The sequence below is a fragment of the Kwoniella europaea genome, chromosome 1 (genome assembly GCF_036810445.1).
Source record: "Kwoniella europaea PYCC6329 chromosome 1, complete sequence".
Classification (NCBI taxonomy): Eukaryota; Fungi; Basidiomycota; class Tremellomycetes; order Tremellales; family Cryptococcaceae; genus Kwoniella; species Kwoniella europaea.
Genome location: NC_089487.1, coordinates 5,816,682 through 5,840,071, shown reverse-complemented (window position 1 = coordinate 5,840,071; position 23,390 = coordinate 5,816,682). Strand labels below are relative to the sequence as shown.

At 44.4% G+C, this 23,390-nt stretch overlaps 10 protein-coding genes across 10 annotated transcripts; 6 read left to right on the top strand and 4 right to left on the bottom strand.

The window, feature by feature from the left end:
- Positions 1 to 184: 184 nt before the first annotated feature.
- V865_002220 (uncharacterized protein) lies at positions 185 to 1,733 on the bottom strand (the record flags this gene model as incomplete). The annotated part of the gene is made up of 6 exons (XM_066226024.1): positions 185 to 689; positions 800 to 966; positions 1,041 to 1,196; positions 1,288 to 1,351; positions 1,475 to 1,642; positions 1,702 to 1,733. The coding sequence occupies 6 exons, from the start codon at positions 1,731 to 1,733 to the stop codon at positions 185 to 187; spliced, it is 1,092 nt and encodes a 363-aa protein (XP_066082121.1).
- A 613-nt stretch (positions 1,734 to 2,346) lies between these two features.
- Positions 2,347 to 3,189, top strand: V865_002219 (uncharacterized protein; the record flags this gene model as incomplete). Its single annotated transcript, XM_066226023.1, has 1 exon — positions 2,347 to 3,189. The coding sequence occupies one exon, from the start codon at positions 2,347 to 2,349 to the stop codon at positions 3,187 to 3,189; it is 843 nt and encodes a 280-aa protein (XP_066082120.1).
- A 987-nt stretch (positions 3,190 to 4,176) lies between these two features.
- On the top strand, positions 4,177 to 6,046 carry V865_002218 (uncharacterized protein; the record flags this gene model as incomplete). Its single annotated transcript, XM_066226022.1, has 7 exons — positions 4,177 to 4,689; positions 4,762 to 4,901; positions 5,020 to 5,244; positions 5,311 to 5,425; positions 5,496 to 5,599; positions 5,664 to 5,807; positions 5,887 to 6,046. The coding sequence occupies 7 exons, from the start codon at positions 4,177 to 4,179 to the stop codon at positions 6,044 to 6,046; spliced, it is 1,401 nt and encodes a 466-aa protein (XP_066082119.1).
- A 1,632-nt stretch (positions 6,047 to 7,678) lies between these two features.
- Positions 7,679 to 7,972, top strand: V865_002217 (uncharacterized protein; the record flags this gene model as incomplete). Its single annotated transcript, XM_066226021.1, has 1 exon — positions 7,679 to 7,972. One exon carries the CDS (start codon positions 7,679 to 7,681, stop codon positions 7,970 to 7,972), a length of 294 nt encoding a protein of 97 aa, XP_066082118.1.
- A 249-nt stretch (positions 7,973 to 8,221) lies between these two features.
- On the top strand, positions 8,222 to 9,480 carry V865_002216 (uncharacterized protein; the record flags this gene model as incomplete). Its single annotated transcript, XM_066226020.1, has 5 exons — positions 8,222 to 8,282; positions 8,365 to 8,527; positions 8,605 to 8,683; positions 8,770 to 8,943; positions 9,019 to 9,480. The coding sequence occupies 5 exons, from the start codon at positions 8,222 to 8,224 to the stop codon at positions 9,478 to 9,480; spliced, it is 939 nt and encodes a 312-aa protein (XP_066082117.1).
- Positions 9,481 to 9,855: 375 nt separating this feature from the next.
- On the top strand, positions 9,856 to 12,563 carry V865_002215 (uncharacterized protein; the record flags this gene model as incomplete). Its single annotated transcript, XM_066226019.1, has 5 exons — positions 9,856 to 10,039; positions 10,092 to 10,219; positions 10,280 to 12,197; positions 12,258 to 12,456; positions 12,536 to 12,563. The coding sequence occupies 5 exons, from the start codon at positions 9,856 to 9,858 to the stop codon at positions 12,561 to 12,563; spliced, it is 2,457 nt and encodes an 818-aa protein (XP_066082116.1).
- A 119-nt stretch (positions 12,564 to 12,682) lies between these two features.
- On the bottom strand, positions 12,683 to 14,912 carry V865_002214 (asparagine-tRNA ligase; the record flags this gene model as incomplete). The annotated part of the gene is made up of 6 exons (XM_066226018.1): positions 12,683 to 12,766; positions 12,847 to 13,341; positions 13,452 to 13,856; positions 13,934 to 14,260; positions 14,333 to 14,718; positions 14,789 to 14,912. The coding sequence occupies 6 exons, from the start codon at positions 14,910 to 14,912 to the stop codon at positions 12,683 to 12,685; spliced, it is 1,821 nt and encodes a 606-aa protein (XP_066082115.1).
- Positions 14,913 to 15,320: 408 nt separating this feature from the next.
- V865_002213 (uncharacterized protein) lies at positions 15,321 to 18,479 on the top strand (the record flags this gene model as incomplete). Its single annotated transcript, XM_066226017.1, has 11 exons — positions 15,321 to 15,585; positions 15,718 to 15,899; positions 15,961 to 16,177; positions 16,244 to 16,362; positions 16,436 to 16,701; positions 16,814 to 16,924; positions 16,981 to 17,059; positions 17,113 to 17,145; positions 17,204 to 17,409; positions 17,463 to 18,234; positions 18,306 to 18,479. 11 exons carry the CDS (start codon positions 15,321 to 15,323, stop codon positions 18,477 to 18,479), a joined length of 2,424 nt encoding a protein of 807 aa, XP_066082114.1.
- A 162-nt stretch (positions 18,480 to 18,641) lies between these two features.
- On the bottom strand, positions 18,642 to 19,832 carry V865_002212 (uncharacterized protein; the record flags this gene model as incomplete). The annotated part of the gene is made up of 7 exons (XM_066226016.1): positions 18,642 to 18,746; positions 18,882 to 18,999; positions 19,061 to 19,164; positions 19,234 to 19,316; positions 19,393 to 19,432; positions 19,498 to 19,528; positions 19,666 to 19,832. 7 exons carry the CDS (start codon positions 19,830 to 19,832, stop codon positions 18,642 to 18,644), a joined length of 648 nt encoding a protein of 215 aa, XP_066082113.1.
- Positions 19,833 to 21,561: 1,729 nt separating this feature from the next.
- Positions 21,562 to 23,376, bottom strand: V865_002211 (uncharacterized protein; the record flags this gene model as incomplete). Its single annotated transcript, XM_066226015.1, has 8 exons — positions 21,562 to 21,703; positions 21,771 to 21,871; positions 21,941 to 22,096; positions 22,161 to 22,247; positions 22,333 to 22,476; positions 22,552 to 22,698; positions 22,779 to 23,042; positions 23,260 to 23,376. 8 exons carry the CDS (start codon positions 23,374 to 23,376, stop codon positions 21,562 to 21,564), a joined length of 1,158 nt encoding a protein of 385 aa, XP_066082112.1.
- Positions 23,377 to 23,390: the final 14 nt, after the last annotated feature.

Here is a 23,390-nt window from a genome sequence, read left to right as displayed (position 1 = left end):
GTCCGATTGAATCGAATCATTACATTCTCTCACACATATATAATCGTACAAACATAATCTCAGAATCGATCAATCAATATAAATATAAACACCTGAGTGAGGAATATATACAGTGGTATACAAGTAGAAGAAACAAACAATCTCACACGCAAATTCATTGATACATTATCGGATACCGGATCAATCATTCAGATTTCGGTTTATCAGGAGTACCACCTCCACCCCAACCGAACCAACCACTTGATCTCCTCTGATCTCCCATAGCGGGTCTTTGTCCATTAGGTGCGCCCAAAACTTCATCACGGTTGATCTGTTCGTAATCGCTTGATAACCTCACATGACTACTGTTCTTCGAGTTTGGCGCAGAGTTGAATAACGATTCTTCAGAGTTACTTGAACTGGCTGATGGTCTGCTTCGTCCACCCTGGAATCGTCCCGATGCTGCAGCTAATTCAGGTGATGAGATTCCATTACCACTACCGCCCGCATGGAGGTACGTTCTGGATCGAAGGGTCGTATCGGATGGCGAAGATCTGACACCTGGTGTGGGGACTGGGATAGGCATGGACATGGATTCAGGGACCTGCTCCGCTCGTGCGGGGAAACCTGAACTTGCTGGTGCAGACCTGTTTGAGGATTGAGCGGAAGCTGCAGCTGCGGTGAGAGCAGATAGAGCGACTGGCATGTAGCTGAGGTAGGATCAAGGAGTCAGCTTGTGTAGATAAGACTCGATCAGACCAACAGAAGTGAGAACATCCACCACAGATAATAGACGAATGTATGTAGAAGGAACACTCACTGTCCTGCATATCGTGAGAATAACCCATAAGCCTGTTGTATAGCACCCGACGCTGGATCTTGCAAAGTGGGAGGCTGGTGTAGTCCGGGGACATCAAATCCTTGAGCGTCACCAACATTATAAACCCCTTGATTAGGGAAAGGCTCATGGCCAGCTGGAAGAGCGATCTGTAGGGTTTCGAAGAAATCAGTGATAACGTCCACCTGATTATGGTACTGATGATGATGGCTTTTACACTCACGTTGAGTTGAGCTTTGACTTTCTCCCAACACCAACCCAATCCACCTGCCAAAGCTGTGGAAGCTCTCGATCTGAGACTAGCGAGGAAAGCATCGATATCCGATTCATGTTCGTGGAAGAAAGGCGCAAGGTGATTTGTGTAGATGTATGATGAGCCCTAGTATCGCAGCAACACAAGCAAACAAAGAAATATAGAGTGTCAGCCGATAGGGATAGAGAGATTGGTGCTGGTCCGAGACATGACTCACCTCGGATTGAGGAAGGGAGAGATAGAGGAAGATGAGCGTTTTGATCAAGCTATAGAATGGGAGCCTGATGGTGATTCAGTGGTCAGCATTGCGCCATGATTGTATAGCAGTATCGCCGTACATCAGGTGATGATCCAGAGGATCCCCAAGATGTAAAGGAAGAAGAGGAACAAATCAGAATACGTACCAAGTGAAAGTCCACCCTAGGACACTTTCAATCGCTGTCCATGTACCCACCACAGCCCAATACATTAACCACCTCTCCACTTGCGCCATAGCCTCGGGTGAGGAGTCCGGATGATGAGATAGAGCCTTGTATGATGCATATGCCGGATAGAGGTAGGAGCAGATGTGACTGTTGAACCGAGGGATAGTCAGTATCAGCGGCAAGATAAGGTTGGACGGTCAACGTACCAGCTCCACTTGGAGAGAAGAGCGATCAACATGATGTATTTCGTCGAAACCTTCTAGTGAAAAGAAGAAGTCGATATGATGAACAGTACGATAGATACCTGGATGGATTGAATATCTATTTATGTTGTTGTAAGGTGTGCAAGGTTGAGATGGAATGGTGAAATGTCCAAATGACCTCTTTCACCTTTCATTCCGGGTTTCTTGGTCCCGGCAATCACAGATCAAACACACACGCGTATATAAAGGGCGGAGTGGCAAAAATCAACCATCATCGCAAGTGGCCATATGTAGTCATGCTGTGCTCTCGACGTTGCATATGTGCATTGGTCTGATTTGTTTTGAGACACTCGCTTGGAATAGTTGCATTCCGTACTGCCTGCAGTTCAATCGAGAGACCTCAGTATGACCCATACTGCCATGCAAATTTCAAATATCGTGGAAAAACTCACGATGATGCGGTTCGCCTTGAAATGCCACCTTTGCGATCCTTTTTAGATATTTCATGAAGACCTTCTCGACGATTGGAAGAGCGAAAGCATATAAACGGTCATGAATTCTCTTCTGTTCTTGGTCTTGTTGTATAAACCTTCCAAAGTCACCTTGTCTCATTTTCATCTCACTGTACCCTCCATTGCACAAGTCATCATGTCAACTTCCAAATACAGCTCTTCGAGAGGTCTAAGATCTCTCAAACACCTAGGAGACTTCCATCGAGTAACCCAATATACTCCACTTGACATTATTGCAGATACTCAATTAACGTCTGATATCTGTCCAACATTACACAAATGGCAACTTCATCCGGGAAATCACACAGTATATACAGATGATGATCAGGTACATATCACCTTGAGTCCATCGGTTGGTGGTCGAGGTACCACCCTACCTGAGATATCAGAAATGACAATCAATCTACGTGATTTGAACAAGTACAAAACTTCCAGTTCCAATCACCTTGAGAATTCGCAAGGCCCAATCGATCTATCTGACTATTCCAAAGTCTCTCAGCAAGTCACCGTCGATGTATGTCCGTTTGTCGGATATTCTAGGATATCCCGTCCGCCTCTTAACGTAGGGCAAGACGAGAGATACGAAGGGACTTTCTCAGTGTATTCTGGACAAGCTACAATAGAAGATAGACATCGATCATTGATTTCTTACTATTCTGCTATTGTCGATTCACTCCATCAAGCTGTGCTAGATAAGGGGTTGCCAACGATGATAAAAGAGGCGAATTGTAGATTCTCTAAGCCTCCGGGATCCGACATCCGATTGGGCTTGATCAGTAGTGAGGTAGATATCAAGTTGACAATGTATGATGAACGAGGCAGAGGATATACTAAGGATGTAACGATGAAGATCAGTGGGTTCAATAGGTATAACACGAGATTACCATCGAGAGTAGGTAGGGATCCTGAAGTATTCAGCTGGACGACAGTACCGTTTAGACCTCAGGGCAATTCACTTAGCTGGAATATACCTTGTTAGTGATACTGAGGGATCTGAGGATCTCAAGTCGCTACGTGTCCTTCTAAATTGGGTACATCAGGCGACAATCAATCTTCGAATACATGTAAATAACAATACACGCTGTTACTGTCCTGCTCTATGTTGCAACCTTTCAACCTTGTCCAAAGTCAAATCGAGCAGCTAGTCTTGTTCATGATCACCTTCAGATTCCTAGTCAATACGCTTAAACACACCAGAATTTGACCTGACGGACGAAAGGTCCCTTACTATCGTTATCATCGCTCTCAAGCGTCTTTGTGAGGTTAAATGGCTTTGTCGAGCGTTGAAGCCGGCTGGGGAACGGGAAATGCTGTACATGGTCATTGATGAGATCATTGGGAGGTCGATGACATTGAGTACCTTAAATACTCAATAGGAATGTTCCACGTCAGAATCTGCTATCATATGCTTTGAGAACACGATTGACATTATGAGAATCTAAGCGGCGGTAGGTGCGTCGCGACACCGCGGACTACACTACCCTGCCTGACCTTGATTGAATTGATGTTCGAAATCAACTGACCTGGAGTCAGCTCTCATGAATCATCCTTGAGCTGTTGACCTCTCACAACGTCGCAAATATACCTTTAGCGTTTCAGACCAGATGCCGTGAATGACCATATCGATGTGACATTCCTCTTCAATTGGCAACCCACCGACAATTGCCACAACCGATCTGACGTATTGATGACGTTAAAGCGGTGAATTCCACCTAACACTACCTTATCGTGACACGTGGATGTACTTTACGTTTCAGCACCGCTTTATCTCACGCTTTAACCCGGCTTGGCATCATGATCGTGTATCCCTTGATCCCTTGATGAACATTAAAACATTACGAGTAACTGATTGATCCGCACAGCTAATCAACGGATCTCTCCCTCCCTTTGGATATATATATATATATAAATCACCGCCACCCAACTCCTGTCTGTTTTCAACAATCAATTACTCACTCACTCAACGATGTATGGTCAATACCAGAACAATTACGGTCAACCTCCCCCACCACCCCAACAACAATGGGGTCAACAACCACCTACCTCATACCCCGGACCAGGAGGTCCAGGTGTATATAACAATGGCCAACAACAACCTTATGGTGCACCTCCTCAGAATAATTATGGTGCACCACCACCTCAAGTGAATTATGACTCTCATCCTTCACAGAATGGATATGGTGCACCCCCACCTCAGCAGTACGGCGGACATTCACCTCAGCCTCCCTATGGCGCACCATCACCTCAACCACCTTACGGAGCGCCTCCTCCACATCATACTCCTTATGGCGCACCACCTCTTGCTCAGCAACACGGTGCTCAAGGAGGATACGGTGCACCTTCCCCTCAGACTATGCCAGGTCAAGGACCAAGATTTTTAGGTGTATCTATCCCTGCTCCTCCACCTGCTGTACCACTCAGCAATCTACAAGGATACAATGCCCAATTTGATGCTGAGCGTATAAGGAAAGCTACCAAGGTGAGCTGACATGTCCGTACAGGGTATACTCACCCAGATCTGATAGCTTACCTTCGTTGAATGTTCTCATAGGGTTTCGGCACAGACGAAAGAACCTTGATAGATGTTTTAGCACCCCTAGACGCTTTCCAGATGGAAGTTCTTAGTAGGACATACGAGCAAACTGTCGGTAGGAGCTTGAAGAAGACCCTGGAGAAGGAGCTGTCAAGCTGGTAAGTCATATAAATTCAAATGGCCCGTCCAGCCCGCTCTTTTCGGGTCTCCAATTGTCTTTTCCACCGTCCCGGTCTTTCATATTACAAAAGCTCAAGCTCACTTCTCACTGTTTAGGCTGGAATACACCCTAGTCCTTCTCTCTCTCGGTCCTTTAGGCGGTGATCTCCATCTTCTCAATCGAGCATGTTCAGGTATGGGTACGCACGAAGATCTTCTCAACGAGATCTTATTGGGTAGATCAAACGAAGAAATGTTCCTTCTCAAAGAAGGATACAAGAGAGTCTACGGGAAAGACTTGGTGGCTGTTATAAGAGGGGAGCTCAGTATGAAGACTGAGAGGTAAGCTTATCACTTATTTGCAATCAAACAAAGAGATCTCCATTGACTGAGGGGATGCTCTTGTAGGATGTTCAACATGGCTCTATCTGGACAAAGGGACGAATCGCCCTATGTGAACCAACAACAAGTCCAACAGGATGTAGAAGCGTTATATAGAGCTGGTCCAGGAAAGATGGGTACTGTGAGTCAATAATCTCCCATTCTACACTCATAATTCCACGTTCGGCTGACTAGAGTTATTTGTGCTGTAGGACGAGATTGGAGTCTGTGGTATATTGTTATCTCGTTCCGACGCCCATCTCCAGGCTGTTGCTCAAGCCTTCCCTCAAAGACATCGTATCCCTCTATCACAAATGTGAGTATCAGCTAACGTAGGCTCCTGCTTCATCGAGTCAAGCTGACATTTTTTCTTCGGTTAGGATCCAATCTGAATTCTCTGGTCATATGCGAGATGGATTATACTACATCGCCAAAGGTGTCGAGAATGATGGTCAAGGTGTGGTCAGAGATGCCGAATTGCTGTATAATGCTATGGCCGGTATGGGTACGAAAGATGAGAGAATGTGAGTTCTAGATCACTACCACTTATAATCGCTCTTCGTCATGATGATGACTGATGACTTGTCCTTGTTTCTCCTGTAGGATCTACCGAATAGTTCGAAATCACTGGAACAGACCTCGATTCAATGCCATTAAGAACCAATATCAAGCTCAATACGGTAAGACACTCAAGAGAGCTGTGGAAGGTGAGACTACGGGTAAATACGAGAAGGCTTTGGTTGGTATTATCGAGCAGAACTAGTCGCAAAATCTTTAGTATTTAGAGATGAAAGTGGACGATATAGTGAATGTTTCATTAAATTATTAAGCTTTGTTCGGTGTATTGTTAGTGAATTTGAGATACCTATAATACCTGAAAATACCTATGTCTGAAAGATCGATTCGCGTGGTGTAGTGATCCGTTGGGAAGATTTATACTATATTATATAGTTGTTGAAGAGATGTTACAGATGTCTTCTGTCTGATCGGATCATTTGATCGCTGATTCAGACTGGATGTGTGACGTACAACATTTCGTTGACTTGAACTTGACGATTATGAGTCGTGATGCAATGCATAGTAAGGTATTATACATCAATAATTATACATGATCTTGTTTATCCCTTGTTCTTCAGGATATGAAATATCATATCCTCTGATTCTATATTCCTATAAAGCACGAAACAGATCAGCACAGTCGACCTACACAATAGATCTAGTGTTTCTCTCAAGCACTCACCTAATCTGAACAGGTCTCCACCGTCTATCACTTTCGCTGCTGGACGCTTAAAAGACAGGTACTAAAGCACTGCTTAATGATGATCGCACGAAAGCCACACCAAGGATGAAGATGACGGTAGCTCGGGCGATGCTGGAAAGTTGAACAACGAAGAATTAGCATAATGAATCGCTTTCTTCTTGCAACATCCTTATCCTCCCTTGACATAACTATCCTTCCTATCCTTCCTCATAGTTCTCTACGTTGTGAAGATCCTTGATCATTCCATAATAGATGTCCATTTCGCTCTCTCCAAGAGCAATCCCTTTTCATCCGATCTTTTCCATTATATCCGCATTTCATCCATCTATCCTTATAACTCTTCACACACTGAGCTCTTTCATCAATGTATGAGTTGGATGATACCCACTTGATGTTTCCATCTCTGTGTTCGGGATTGACCACCTGACTCTTCCAGAATGCGGTGAGGGGGTTGGAAGGTTGGGAACCTGCTGGACCAAGATACTGAGGGGATGCCATTATGACGAATTTTGTGTGGAATGGGCGGTGTATTTGTGTGATTACCAGGTCTGATTTATATACTTGAGGATCAAGAATTGACGATTTCCACTGAAAATATTGAAACTCGAGAGAGATGTGATGATGAAGAACCTCGAAGAAGATACAAAGATGATGATGGCGGCGATACCCGGTAAATTAGGAATGTGGCACATCACCTTTCCTTTCACTTAGCGGCAGGATCTAAGCTGTGAGCGAAGTTCAACGCCTGTAACATAGCAGTACTTCACTTTTTGAGAATCACTTACTATCTAAGCTATGTACTCGAAGACCAGGGCGATCTAAGCGCTCTGACGCTAACGTCTGCTTACACAACAATCGAAATATCCTTTGTCCCTCGTCCTTTTGGGCGAAGACCAAGTGAATGGAACGATGTATCTCTGACTGGCATCAGATGTCAGAACCGTTGATGACTTACGACCTTTCATCTCCTGATAACTCAATTCACTACTGACGTCCACAGAACAGCAATGCAACCAGGCCTCTCGCACACGTATCTCAATAAGGTTGTATAAATAGGTCAATCCGATCAGTGAATCATCAACTTTAGCAAACATACTCATCCGTCTCGAATGAGGCACCTCGAAATTACCCAACATGTCATATGAAGGTAAAACTCCACTTTCTATCCCCCAACAACCTTTGGACATCCTCCTACCATTCCCTAAACAGTCTTCTAATGGGCATACCATCGAGTTACTTCGCCAGCTAGTAGGGGAGATCCTTGGGAAGGACGAAGTATACTCAGTTACGTACTCACCTGTTCTATGTCCTGTATCGAAAGAGATTGGAGGAGGGAATAATCAGTTGTTCACTATTAAACCGCATTGGTGGCGAAGTCCTAATGGTAGCAGTGCTGATAGATATACTAGAATTAGTGATAGACCGTAACCGTCAAACACTGTGTCAGTTGTACCGCTAAGCATAGGTGCAAATAGTAGGCCCGTGTGTATCCACTGGTAGTACAACTCGGTTGTCTACGTCTAGAAGTCGAAGTTGTCCATCTTCTAGATCTGAGTCAGGGATCATGTAGCTATCGAATTCAATTGATTCTCCATCTTCGTTTACAAAGTCGCTAATTGGGGTGAGTAAAGTGAGACCTAAGTATCGATCGGACAATGCAAAAGATGACTGATATCTATGGATGTGTTTGTTGTATTGACCGGTATGATAGAATGGAGGGATGGACAGAGAAATCCAGGTGAGTATGACCTATCGATGATTCGTTATGATCTCAACTCTGGTCAGGCATATTTGCTAACTTTTTGATGGTGCTTTAATAGAAAATGCAAGACCCCGAGGTCAAGCTCAACTTGAGACCCTCTCCAAGACCATCCATACTCTGGCCTTAGGTATAAGACATATTCCCGATCCTGATCTGAAACAAAAATCTATTGAGAGGATTGAAAAGCTCTTAAGAGTCTTCTTCGTCGATATTGATACGAGGTATGGTTAAGTTCACATGCTGTATCCACTAAATCAAATGAACGACTGTAGCTTACCTGCCGTTCTTTGGGATTCAGGATGGAGCCTCAAGTGAGATTCTCACAATGTCATCCTGGACAAGAACCTATGAAAGGTAATGAATGTTTTGTTATTGCTGTAAGTAACATACAACTCCTTTAAGCCTCTATATATACATTTACGCTCGACTGACGGGGATGCTGAAACACGCCTACATCGTACAGATCCGATACCTCATCTTGGTTGATCAAGCTCTCCTCCTCAGCGGATCATCCATCAAGCAAGATCTCGTGCAGCAAATCAAAGAGTGGATCAATGACCAAGTGGTATGGATGGAAGAATCTGATCAGGGGATGAAAGCGAAGAACGCTGAAAAGCCTTTGTGGTACAATGTCATCGTAAGTGTATAAAATGTCTAAAATCATATAAACAACATGGCAGGTTGAATACTAATCAGTCGTTGTGTCAATTAGCTCGCATATCATCGGCAATTCATTCAAGGGGATACATCTTCTATCACCCTTGCGACATCGTCGTTTCATGAGTGGTTTGCGAAGCACCCCAGACCACAAGACGTATTTGCAGAATCCCTCAAACACGATAACCGAAGACACAGATGTCTGTTCACCCTTGAACCGTTGGTCCTACTTGCTAGCTTGACCGTACCTCTTCACCATGAGCAGGGAATGTCCGATGATATTAAGACGTATCTTAGGGAATGTGTTGAGTACGTTAAAAGTGTCGAGCAAGGGCCGATCGAAAGTCCCTTGGAGGATGATATCAGGTACATGGCTAGAGTCGCTTGGCTCGAGAGGATCTTAGATGGTTGGATAGGCCGAGATGAGAAGGATGGTGGAGGACAAGTTGAGCCGAGTGGTGAAGGTTGGGAAGATGGGTGGAGTGAGAGGATGAGGATTATGTGGGGGTTTCTCTGATTCGGTCAGTATGAGTGTATTCCAAGTGGGAACTGTCATGGAATGAAGGAGGACGTTTCTAGTCAATTTGCAGTCATGTCGCATCACACATGATAGACTGTGATTTGTTTTCGATATATCAATTCATTCAGATAGTTGAACGCAGGATGCAGACGAGGGAGAGGAATGAAACTGACGAGTTGAAACATTGTAGTGCGGGGTCTCCGTGTTGATCCAACCCATCGTTATTGCCATCCCTTCATCCTCCATTCTCTGATCTGTCAGTCCACCTCACTCCTCACATCAGGAAGACGAATCAGCACTCACTGATTGTGGGAAGAGAACTGGACAGTGTGACGATCCGAAAGTCGCATAAATCCTCCTACACTATTTAAGATGCCCTCACCAAACCCATCCACCTACTACGAAACGCTATTCCATTCATCTTCGCTCAACCTGGTGATACCCGAGATATCCTCTTTACCTGAAGAGCCTAGCGGGACTAGCGACAAAGATGACTTGGGCAATTGGTGGGAGGATGTAGAAGGATCTACCTCCACGAGGGAATCAGCTTTCTTTGGTAAGCCCTCTAATATAAAGCACCTTGAGCCAGGAGCTTACATTCAATATAGACGAAAAGCTCTTCTATTTCCTTTCGATGCACCTTCCCGATGAAGTCTTACGCGATCTACCTGGTACTCCCGCGATAGATGCTAAGGAGCCTACATCTGAGATGTTAAGATTCCTAGGTAGATTACAGGTAACTCCACTTTAACCTACAATCTGAAAGCGAAGCTGATTTTGACCGTTGTGGGATCAGTTATCAATGACAGCATCATTCATTCCCTCATTACCACCTCCGAATCCCAGATCAACATTCACTCCCACCTCATCTATACCTATATCGACCTCTTCTTCGACCCTCGCACCACCTGCACCTCCACGTACACCCCTCTCGAGTTCATCCACCTCAGAACAAGGGTCAAATCCACCTGTCACACCCAACCCCTTCCCAGCTATGAACCAGGGTGAAGAGCAGTACGCGAATGTCGAAGGGGTGGTAGTATGGGAAGGAGCCGTGGAAGAGGTGTCTGGACCATGGGAAGAAGGCAATAGTAAATCCAAGTTACCCACAAAAAGTACAGGTGGCGGTGGAAGGAAAGTTATAAGAGTGAAAGATGGTTGGGAGGTGGTTTGGAGAGGTGAAGTTCCAATTGCCTATGTAAGAACTCAAATTCAAAATCCCCTATTAGCTCTCACTGCATCTGTGACTCTTCGTGATCAGACTCACAATACCAAGACACATCGACGTAATGCTCAAAGTATCGATACGTCTTCGATCCGGAGTGGAACGACCATAAGGACGGATGGGACGGATTATGAAGATGATGATGGCGACGAGTACGCGGGTATGGAAAAGATCGATTTACTGGGTGGATTAGCAGGAGGTGAAGATATCATGCCTGCGACGAGACTTGCCTCCTCAATACGACAAGATTTATCTATACATACTTCTTCATCTTCAGTAAATTCCTCATTACCTTTATCAGCTATCACACCTCTTTCCGCACCTTCCATCGTCACTCCCTCCACCACATCTACCGAGGGTATCGGACCAAGTAGAGAGAAAGGAAAGTTACCGTCTACTATCCAACCTCTCATATCGACAACACTACGTAAATCATACAGAAGGGTATTATCGCTCTCACCTGGTCTACGAGTAAGGATGCGAACACTATTCTTACCTCAACTATTAACCTCGAACGAAGTGGATGAAGAGGAAGGAGAGAAATGTGTGGTACTTTGTATAGAAATTGAGAATTCCCTTGAATCATCTTTGGATAATGGATTCGAAGTGAACAAGGTCAATTTGGAAATATCAGGTAAAGGAGGAAAGGTATCTACTGAATTAATTGAGAATACAAGATTCCCACTCCGACTCGGTAGTATAGAACAATTTAATCTATTATACAGAGTTAAGATCGCTTCTTCGCCCTCTTCATCCTCGACTGGTCATGGTGATACCGCAGGAAAAGATGGGGTAGAAGAAATCGTTAATAAATCTTTGGGAAGGACGGATGAGATTAGACCTGTGTCCATTATCGTCATTGGAAAACCATTTACAAGGATCACTCAATCGAGAGAAGAGGAAAAATACAGATACCAGACGAAAGAATTTCATTCAAGATGGAACTGCTCATTAGATCTAAGTTCGTTCCATCATGAGGATAAACATAATTTACCGGCCATATTACCTAAATCACACAATGCAAGTAGTAGAAATTCGAAGACGACATCACTGCCTGCTAGTAATGGTATAGCTATCGCAGGGGACAAGCGATACTCTTTGGCTTACTTGTTGACAATGGAGAAAGAAAAGGAATTACAGCATAGAAAGCCTCTGATGCCTAGTCAAATGGTCAATCATAACCAACGTGCCACTTCGTTGAATGCCAAAACCCACCAAGCTCATCAAGAAAACGGATTATTGGTTTCAATCAAACTACTAACATCTGCCAGCTCAAAATACAATTCTGCGATGCAAGCCCTTGAGACATTTTCAATAGAGATATTCGTACATAATCGATCGGATCAAATAAAGAGATTTAGACTGAACGTACCTCCCCGAGACACTGGTTCGGCGGGGGTGGTGGAAAATAGGTTGAGAGAAATTTGGGATAAGAGAAAGAATTTGAGAAAGGGTCAGGACGATGTGGATTGGGGAGTGGACGATACAAGTACGCGAAACTTTGGCTATCGTTCTGGATGATCGTTAACTGATATATGTGATACCGTAGTCCTCAAGCAATCACTTTCTTCCCATTCATCCACATCCCCCTCGATCATACCATTAGAAAATGACATACGCTGTGGACCACTCTTACCTTACACTAGTTTATCGACAAGGATCAAATTCCTAGCTTTGAGAAAAGGTTTACATAAGATTGATAAATTGAGAGTGATCAGTAATGATAATGAATTCGATTTCATGATTAGGTGGGTCTACTCGAATATTCCGTTCCATTGCGTTCCTGTTGATTGTCCATGGCTGATGTTTGTCTATCTCGTCCTGTAGTCCTGTACTTGATATTGTGGTTGGATAGGTATTTGTAACGCATAATGGATCTATCATGCATAATGACTTATATATATTTATATCTCTATAAACAAAATCATTCCTACCCTTTACCTCCTTCCATCTGTAATCACTCCGCTTTCCAACCTAAGGAGTAGCTCTGCCCATCCATCTAGGGTAAAGGGAACATTCTCGTACAGTCCACCTGTTGAGTAACCAAGCGAGGAATCGCTATTATTGTCAAATACGATATCAGCGAACTTTTCCTTTTAGAGACTCAAGGTGCGGAAATTTTGCTGAATATAACTCACCTCAACACCTAAACCATAACCACCATGTTCGGTGGTACCATATTTCCTTTGATCCGTAAACCAGTAGTATGGTTCCGAAGGGATACCTTCACGCTTATAAGCAGCCATGAGGGTATCGTAATCCGTAATTCTCATCGATCCACCAACGACCTCTCCAACGTTAGGCATGAGAACATCGACCGACTCAGTAAAGTCAGGAGCGGACGCAAGAGGTTGCATGTAGAATGCCTTGAGCAATTTGGGGAAATGAATGAGCATTATAGGTCGGTTAATCTGATCGGTCATTTTCCTTTCGGCAGCTTCAGCGATATCATCTCCTACGATGTGATCTGATCCATCTTCTTTCTTGATACCGTGCTCGTTGAGGTACTTGATTGCGTCTCGGTAATCCATACGGAGGAATGGTCTAGAAGGGGGTTGGAACTCTGGGTTGAGGGTTTTGATGATTTCGGATGAGACTGGGTCGTTAAGGAGGGTATCGACTACTTCGCAGATCTAGAAGCATAGCAAGGAAGATCAGCCATTAGAATAGCAAATCATAGTAAACCAATACGATATAGTTTGTATATCTGCATAGACTCGTTTGAAGGGATCTGATCACTCACCATATCTTCAAGGTGATCCAAGAGATCCTTGAATTGAATGAACACCAACTCAGCTTCCAGATGGGTATATTCAGATAAATGTCTTCTGGTCAAACTCTTCTCGGCTCTGAAACTCTCCTGAATACAATAAACATCTCCCAGGGAAGGTAAGACAGTCTCGAGGTAAAGTTGACTCGATTGAGTGAGATAAGCTGGTGCACCGTAATAATCAAATTCGAACAATGTCGATCCACCTTCAACGGAAGTTTGGACCATACATGGTGGAGTGACCTCGGTAATTCGTCGTTTGTAGAATGAATCTCGGAATGCTCGTAACAACAAAGCTCGGACTCGCATAACGGAGGTGGCAGTTTCACCACGGAGTTCCAAATGACGAAGATCCGCTCGGATAGAGGCGTCTGTATCCTATGAAATGAAGTAGACAAGACGAGTCGTTCGTGTCAGCTGAAAATTTCGTTTGTGAATAGTGGTAGTGCACCAACCTGTTGTAATCTTCCCTCAAACGCATCAATCCCTCCAGGAGCTCTACCAATAATCTTCCAGTAATCCACCATCAACTCTACACCTCCGGGGGCTTTCTGACCTTCCTTGACTTTCTCAACTGTACCGACCAATTCAACCGTACTTTCCGTGGTCAGATCCAAAGCGTCTAAAGTCTTGATACAATCTCCTGTCAAGACACATTGTAACATCGCCGTACCGTCTCTGACTACCAGGAAGTAGTTGGTCTTTTGAGGTCTGAATCGATGAACCCAGCCTTGAATCCTGACTCTTGAGCCAACTAATTCAGGAACAGCAAATATCTTGGTCTGAAAAGCCCTTAAGAATCAGCTCATGTAGTCATCCACTGGATTAGCTGAATTGATAGCAGGTATACATACCTTCTTGGATTCCTTCGACTGATCATCAACCAACACAACACTCTTAGCTTCTTCTCTCCTCTTCCTTTCCTTCTCTTCCTTATCAGCCTTATCTTTAGCCAACCTGTCGCCTTCAGCTGCTAACTTGGCTTGCGATTTCCTCCATCCACCAATGTTCTTCACCAACTTCTTCTTGGCAGAAGTGGAGATTTCGACCCATTCGTTTCGCTCCACAGAATCCGCCTTCCTCACCATCAGGTTAGCAACGTTGGTGGGGTTCGCATCGTTCTCCGGCGAGGGGTTGAGAGATTGGTATGCCGCAAGGGGAGTAGCGAATGGAGAGAGCTCGGCACCGGTTCCTATACTGTCGGATCCTGCTTTCTCGTCGATGTAGAGGATTGGGAGGGCTGCAAGCATGAGATAGGGAGTAAGTTGCTGGCAGTATATCGTGCATGATTAGAAGGAAGAGCAACTTACCGGATTTATCTACATTGTCTTTGGACTTGTCACCCAAGTTGAGCGTTTCAGTGACGGTGTTGGCCAACTTGGAAGCTACGTCCTGAGCTTGTTCGGCAATTGTCGGTTGGGTTGATTCGGTCATGATGGGGTTGGAGGTACTCAAGTCGAATCCTGTGAGATTCTTATGAGGTTTTTGTATGCTTGTTGACGAATTAGAAGGTAGAAAGGAAGATGCTGTACTCGGTCGAGTCGAAATTTCCATTCGAGGTGTTGTTTCATATACGCTCAAGGACCGAGCGTATCTATTGAGAGAGTATAGTATGGTGATAACAAGATAAGAGAGACGATGAACATTGCCACGTCATTTATTCCTCTACCATGGAGACTCCACATTGGGTAATAGAGCGAACGTCATACTCCCTCAATAACGGTTAGTTGCCATTTAGATCAACAAAAGCCAATTGAATGGTTAGGAACATCTCTATCTCTACTTCATATCTCATCATCTAGCAGACCGATAGCCTATGCAACGAATCCCGAATCCAGAACGATGACTCAAGGGTTTGGTACCCCCTCCGTAGCGCTCGCTACCACCCCAACGGTGATATCCACCTTCTTCTCTCACCTGTTCGCAAGGAACAAACGTAAATCGCAATCCAAGAAATCACTGAAAGATGGTGGACCAGGCGGTGGACCGGAGAATCAGCTTAGCTACGAAGAAGGGCTGAAGGTGATTAGGAGATTCTTGGAATTCGCGAGTCATCATGGCGTGGAGGATGTACAGGGTTTTACGGCGATGTGGGTGCCTACACCTCGTGAGTGATCGAATCTTTTATATGTATTGGGTAGATAGAGAGACGAGTTGAGAGAAACACTGGTCAATCGAATATCAACCAAGAGACTACATATCATGTACTAGATGACGCTGATCATCCTGTCCTTGGTAGATTGGGTCAGAAGAGAAGCGGTCACTATACCCGATACCAATATCCTAGCTGCCGAAGATATCCTGGCCAAGCACTTATCGACATATGGACCGGAAGGTGAGCAGGGAGGGGGACTGAAGTTGATAGGAGGAGAAAAGTGGTGGAGAGTCAGAGGAAGGACACTGGAAGGAGAGTGGATCGAAGTGAGCTACATCGTTGGGTTCCACCATGTGCGCAAGGTTTAGCTGATAGTTTTCGAGTCAGATGCAAAAAGACTATTTGAAACGAAAAGCTACGACGACCTCGCGATCTAGATCAACGGAGTCAACGGGTCAGCCTCAAACTACTTCCGCGCAGAATGGTGGATACGGAGACTACTGGAAATACTTACCTAAGAGAGCAGGGACAGCGGGGAGTGACAGTGTGAAGGACAACACTGGTGCGGACGTACTGGACGACAGGGTCATACTATATATCCATGGTAAGTCGTGAGCTACACCATGCTTACTGTGACACTGATAGCTGATTACTGCCATCCACATGATAGGCGGAGCATTCTTCTTTTCATCCCTCGAAACACATAGGTATCAAGTACAGAGACATGCTAGAAAAGCTGGGGCTAGAGCTTTCTCGCCAGCTTATAGACTGGCACCTCAGTATCCTTTCGTAAGTCTGATATTCTTAACTCCACTAAGCCTGCTTGATCAGAAGAGCTTACCATGACACATGGATATTGTAGCCATGCGGTCTCTTGGACTCCCTTGCATCTTATCTCTACCTTATTGATCCACCTGTTGGCGCTCACGAGCCAATCTTACCCACTAACATCATATTCATGGGAGATAGTGCTGGTGGAGGGATGGTGATATCTCTTCTTGTGTTGATTCGAGAGATGGGTTTACCGATGCCAGCTGGAGCGAGCCTAATTTCACCCTGGGTGGACTTGACCCATAGTATGCCTAGTATAGGTGGATGGGATGGAGGAGATTTTATACCGTCTTCCGGGTGAGTTACTCTCTATATCGAATCGTCTCTATTCCTACATCAGCTCTCTATATCAATCAACTCAAACAATCGACGATATAAGCAATGAAGTTGACCAGTCGAGATAATTTAGATTCCACTATAAACCAAGTTGCGCTTGGCCTCCTCTCACCGGTGATGGTATCACTATCACAATGCCGGATGGAACGGAACAGCATTTCGATGAGCAGATACAGATGTACTGGTAAGAGTTATAATTTCTTTGTTGAGCATTTATATTGATGAAGATGATTGTTGCAGTCCCAACAAGCTACTTACGCATCCCCTTGTTTCCCCGGTGAATCTCGGCTCATTGGGAGGTCTATGTCCTTTGCTTATTGTAAGTCAAATAATATTGAAGTATGTTTCGTCTGTTAATGAGCTCCTCACTAGGTCGGCGGCGGTGGCGAGCTTCTTCGAGACGAGGTGAGTTCAGGTTGCGGTACAACAGAGGTGGAAAGAAGCTGATACAGGAGGTCAAAAGATCATATATCTAGCTCATAAAGCAGCATCACCCACGACATATCCTCCAAGTTCCCTCACTCTATCTCAATATCCCGATCAAGCTAGGATGGTCAATAGATACAAGCCTACAAAAGTACATCTGCAAATATACGAAGGGTGCTGTCATGTGGTCCCTACGTTGAGTTGGACGAGAAGTTCGAAATATATGTATAGAGCATGTGCGAAGTAAGTCCTCCAACTTTATCATGTGGATCTTCTCAGCTGACTGCTGAGAGCAGCTTCAACATATGGGCATATACCGCTGCTCAAAAAGCTGTCGAACGTAGATTGCATCATGAAAGATCGCATCATTCTTTGAGGGACAAGCATGCCTCTCGGCAGAATAGTACGAATAACACTTCTACCGCTGCTTCCTCCTTATCCGGCAGTAGAGCCACCTCCACTATAGATCTCACTCAGCCTATCATTGGGACCACGGCGGCCTCAGCAGCCAACAGGGAAGAACTAGATCTGGGCGATCTGGAATCTGAAGCTTCTTCGGATTCCGACGAGTCAACTTCAACATATCAAGATGGCGATGAAGGTGTACCAGCGGAAGATCAAGGTCCAAGTAAAGGTTTAGTAACGGTTTCAGGGAAAGAACCATTATTCGGTCCAAATACTATAGTTTCAGAGAGGGTTTCTACCCACGGACGAATAAGGCCTTTCGAACCTATTGAGAGTGTACCTGCTCTCGATCCCAAATTGAGAGAACATATAGGTCAAATACATGGTGGTGGAGCTATACAGAAATGGTTGACTAAACGAGCACAGTGGGACGAGAAGTATAGTAAAGAATTGAAGAAATGGAGAGAAATCAAATTCAATGATAGACAACAAGCCGAGAAGAATGGATATCTCACGAGGAACTTACAAGGTGATGTACCACCTCTATGTAGTCTAGCTGGGATATATGATGAGGACCTGGCGAGGCAGGTGGGAAGGTCAGTGGATGAACCAACTGGTAAACAGAGTGGTGTGGTAGGTATGTGGATGAAGATGGGTGCGAAGGTGAGTTACAACAACTGCATACTGGGTATGAGTAAACGTCATTGTTGATCTTGATTATGTTGTCACTGTAGGCGGATAAGCAACATGCCGGAGGAGATAATTTGGGGGAGATCAAGCAGAATGTGGAGAGTGAGATCAAACAGGAACAGATCCGCAGAGCATCCGTATCTGCTGGTGCAGCTCAGAGACAAGGTTTGGTGGATGAACCGGGGGTAATACCTGAGCATGAGGTTGTCAATCGATAGATATCTAGAGGCATACAGCTGTACAGTTGGGAGATCTCAGCATCGAGAGACAATAAGGAGATTTGTAGCTATCTTGATACTTTGCAGTCATAATGTTAAATGTACCGTTAGATCAAGACCAAGATACGTCATTCCATCTGATTTATACGATACATGCCATATTTAGAAACCGGGTCTAAACGTCTGACCTTCATTTATACCTTCCGTCTTGTGATCTGCTGGTCTAGCTGACGATTCGTAGATTATCACTCCTGGTCTATTTGGAAGCTGTATGATACATGTAAATCACAAAGCGTTAGCATGATCCAAATAACTCTATCTGTTCAAATACACCAAATTGATCATGGGATCTCTTTCCTCACGTGTACTGGTAAGGACGGTAGATAATGGAGTCATACATACAGGTTGATGTGTCCCCCTCAGACCTATATAATATATCCTAGTAGTCTCCTCTTCGCCGTCCGAGTTGTTTCCTGGGAAATATATCGTCAATGAGGTCAAGCCATTAAATTTCGCTGCTCTACAAAAGAGATAGACGAACATCAGCTTGAGTACATTATGTAGATGCATGTAAAGCTCACTTTACTTGATACTCCACTCCTTCTCTTACATCCACTACGTCAAATGATTGAGTAGGAGACGATTGAGAGGCATCTGAGAAATCCAGCGAGGGATTATCACGGAACTGTACATCGTCAAAAGGATCAGTTTTGACGAATCTTCCAAGATTTATAAAGGCAGCGAAGTGTCTCACCAGCTTCATCTCGCTAGGTACCTTTCCTGCAGGACCAGCTCTCAGGGTTATAGATCGTAAAGACACGGAAGCGGTGAATGGGACTACGTATGACATGAACAACATTTAGTTCAATTGACGGATACTCTGTATTGGCTAAACGAATTTGCATGGACTCGCTCTTTATGATCAACTCGTCGTCCACTTCACTCTCACACCACTATGTTTTTCATTATATTATCGTAAGCTTCCTAGTGGACCATTGATCGCAGAAAACCAGCTTACCAGAGTCTCATCATCCTTCATATCCCAGCTCCTGCAAAACCGATCATTATTTGGCTATGTAAGCCCTTCGCCCTATACTGTATCCTACCTCATGCCGTGTACCAGTATGATCCACATAGGATCAGAGGTGATACTATAGCAATTGGGATCGTCACAAAAAGTACCTACTTGATCACCTTCTGTCCTTCTTCACCACCTCCCTCGGCGTTCAGAGCCGTCACATTTGGCAAATCTATCTGACCGTATAAGGAATCTAAGGGAGATACGTCAAGGGGAACATCGTGAGAATGACCATGGTCGTGATCATGATCGTGAGCGTCATGAGAGCAGGACATGATGATATTGTGATTGTATGAGTTGGAGGGATGAAAGCGGAGAAAGCAGAAGTGAAAAAGGAGGACTCAGTTTTGAGAGTGGACTGTGAGAGTGGAGGAGGATCCTCAAAATCCAAATTGGAGGTCCGAGTGGCAAAATAGTGGGTTTGGCCTTATGTTAAGTGCTCTCCTGACTCTGAGGACAATGGATATTCATCAGCACAGTGTACAGCCATGAGAACTGGACTTGAAGAAGGATCCAAACAACCTTACATGTACAGAAACCTCGATATCAGCTAAGAAATCGATATCTACCTTTGAATTGATCAAATGCAAAAGACGAAAATGACTTTCAGAACCTCTTCTCCCCCTCAAAACAAGTGATGATACAAAGTATAAGACATAGACAAAATCAGATGATCAATGTTGATCTCATCTCCATGAATATTATGCAGACTATGAGGTTTCTTGCCCTCATCATCCAGGACCGTAAAAGTATGAATTAGTCGAACATCGTTATTCAGATTTGAAATCTTCGAGATGGGTTTTTTCTTCTCGACCTTCTCTGTAATGCACGTGGTACTATCCTTGATAGACAGAATGAACAATTTGACGATGTCTAAAGAAGCAACATAGTCATACTGATCAGTTTCTGCCAGCCACGACGTTTCTGACGTACCATGGTACATGTCTTTGAGATTTTGAGCGCTCAGACAAGCTTCCCAAGATATCTCCCATCCATCAATATTAATCTCATTGTACCTTTCAAGCACTGGGCCTTGATTATCTGATCTGTATTGATCCTTGTAAAAGAAAACGCTATTTAAGCGTCTATCTCCTTTCATTTGTTCTGGTGTAACTTCCCCTTCTTCAGCATGTCTAAATTGATATTTAATTCTTACAATCTGATTACCATCTTCATCCGTTTTGCCAAAAGTGATCTCAGGACATCGTATATATCCTTGTAAGAGCTGATCCATCTCTGGTCGTCTAGTGACGGATTGGACTGATGTCATGTGAATGTTCATCTGATGATTGATTAGATGACGTGAACCATTTTGGACTGGATGGGTGACCGGAGTGTTATACAGGACTCGAAGATGGGTTTGGATATCCTGGTAGGAATGGGGAACGAAGTCGGTGATGCTGGCTGCAGCGGCAGACATCATGTGCGATTTACAGGTGGATGGACTATTCAATCAAAGCTCTAGAAGGTTAATGGTTGGAATGATTGATGATCGAATCAACTTGGAGAGAACTGTATTGAGATAGGCCATTATATATACCTCTTGATCTCAAGATGCATCAAGCGATTGAGTATATCGCCGTCGGTACCGAACAGCACCCACCCTAGATCAGACGATTATGCTGATATTACTGACTATACATCATGTCATGTCGAGATATTCGTGTCCGAATAAAGCCTTTTCGCTTCCCTCGCTGTGCAGACTGCGATAATAGACGAACACCCAGACTTCAATGGAGCTAGCTGACGCCTGCAGCTCTTCTGGTGTCCATGCACACTGTGACTATATTCCGATCAACGGCCTTAGGAAACGCTAAACTCTGTAACATCAATTTGATCCGTATCTGAACCTTGTGCCTACCAGTCACCCTCGGTAGCGAATAAGACGAGCCGGATGGTCTGATACTGATTATGCATTGATTTACTACGTATACTTCTGAATAGAATATAAACTACTAAAAATGTCCTTGTGATCGCTAAATAACCGATCAGAAGCAAAATCATCTAGCCGTTGCTGTGCTGATCTCTGGTCGAAGTTTTGATACATTTGTCACCTGCGTGCTTCCAGCCTCGCATGCAATCAAATTGACATTGTCCATCGATACAGGAGGAATGACCCATTGATACACCATACAATGATGAACAGCTGTCAAGCGGATACTGGATAACAGTGATCTAATTAAGAACTTTCTGTGTCTGCTCGTGATACTCACTCTTTACCGATAGTACTGGTGGAGTTGGTATGACCAGGTAGACTATACGCCCCATGTAAACATCCACCACATGATTCCAGATCGCTCTCAGTATCGATACACTAAACCAGAATATCATATGTTATCCTCTTCATTGCCATACATCACCTACTGAAAGTCAAATAACTTACCTCGTAGCTTGCTGGGTCATTCTCCAGTTGACAGGCAGTCATGCTCTTAGGACACCAGAAAGACTTCATATGCTCTTGCCCCGGCAGTCGACGTTTCGCTGCACTCGCTCTCCGAGATAGTCCTGAAGCCGTAGCGTCTGCCGGATGGAAGTAAATCTGTCCAGATAGAACGTACGTTTGGGTCAGTCAAGTTCACCCGAGGTGTTGCAAATGGACTGACACGATTGACATTTCGACCACAGGTAGTCATCGGATCTACCGGTGTGTAGCCAAATCCACATGAATACAAGTAAGTACTGGATGTTGTCTATAAGACGAACAAGACATCATGTTAGCCCGGCTGATACAATCTGGGGTCGAGATTGGGAACATTTATAGATGGATATACCTACCGGATAGATAGCGATATTACCATAGGCAGCACAAGTTGAGAAAATTGAGGCAAAATCTGTTGTTGACGATTGAACCAGAGCTCGGCTGTTGTCCACAGCATAGTTCTGAATACAGTACGAAAAATCAAATGTCGTATGGGTAATCTTTAATGGACGAAGGTCATGTTCTGTCAGATAGGTAGTTGAGTGAGTTGATTATGGCAATTCGCCCTTACATACCCAGACTTCATAATTAGTGCCACATCCTCCCGAGTTACCAGTGACCGTTGCACTAGCTGCGAAAGTGTTGGTTGCACATCCACACCTTTGAGTACCCGATTGCCAAGCAGAGTACTTATAGGCCGGATTAGTGCCGTAGCAATAGTTCTGATGAGAGACCACGCAGACAGTATCAGTATCGCTTCTCGCCTACAGATAGACCAAAAGTGAAGAAACGATTGACTTACGGCACAGGAAGCCGCGTTGGCAGTTGAAACACTTGCAGGATTCGTAGTTGGTATATAAACCGTTGATACACAGCTTGCAAACTCGTTGCCGATACCAGAGACCTCCCTGAGATGTATAGGAAACCGAGATTGAGGGTTAAAAAGGATTTCATGCTTGGCATGTTCACGCAGTACAATAGGCGAGGTAGATGACCGGTGGAGAGAGAGCGGAAGATCGCAAGTGTTGACGTCGAAGATGAAAGCGGTCACAGACCAGCTGAGAACCTGAATAGAAGTGAGAATGGGTATTACAACTCCCAGAAGAGTGAAGCTGAGCAAGAGGAAGGAAGATACCAAGGTTCACTTTAGAGTCTCCTTGAAAGGTTCTTCATTTTATCGAAAAGTTCAAGCACATCGAGCTGAGCATGATGAATGATCAATGAATGCGAGTCGAAATGGCAAGCCTACTGACTCATCTAGAACCTAGTAACTTCACTCCCACAGTCTTTCCACTTCTAATAGCTAGTTCCAACCTCGCCTTGATGTCTTGCTCGCCTTCATCCTGCCATCCGCCCTTGGTGCACAAGATTGGGAATGTATGAACTGTGTTATCAAACATGTCTAAAGCTAAAA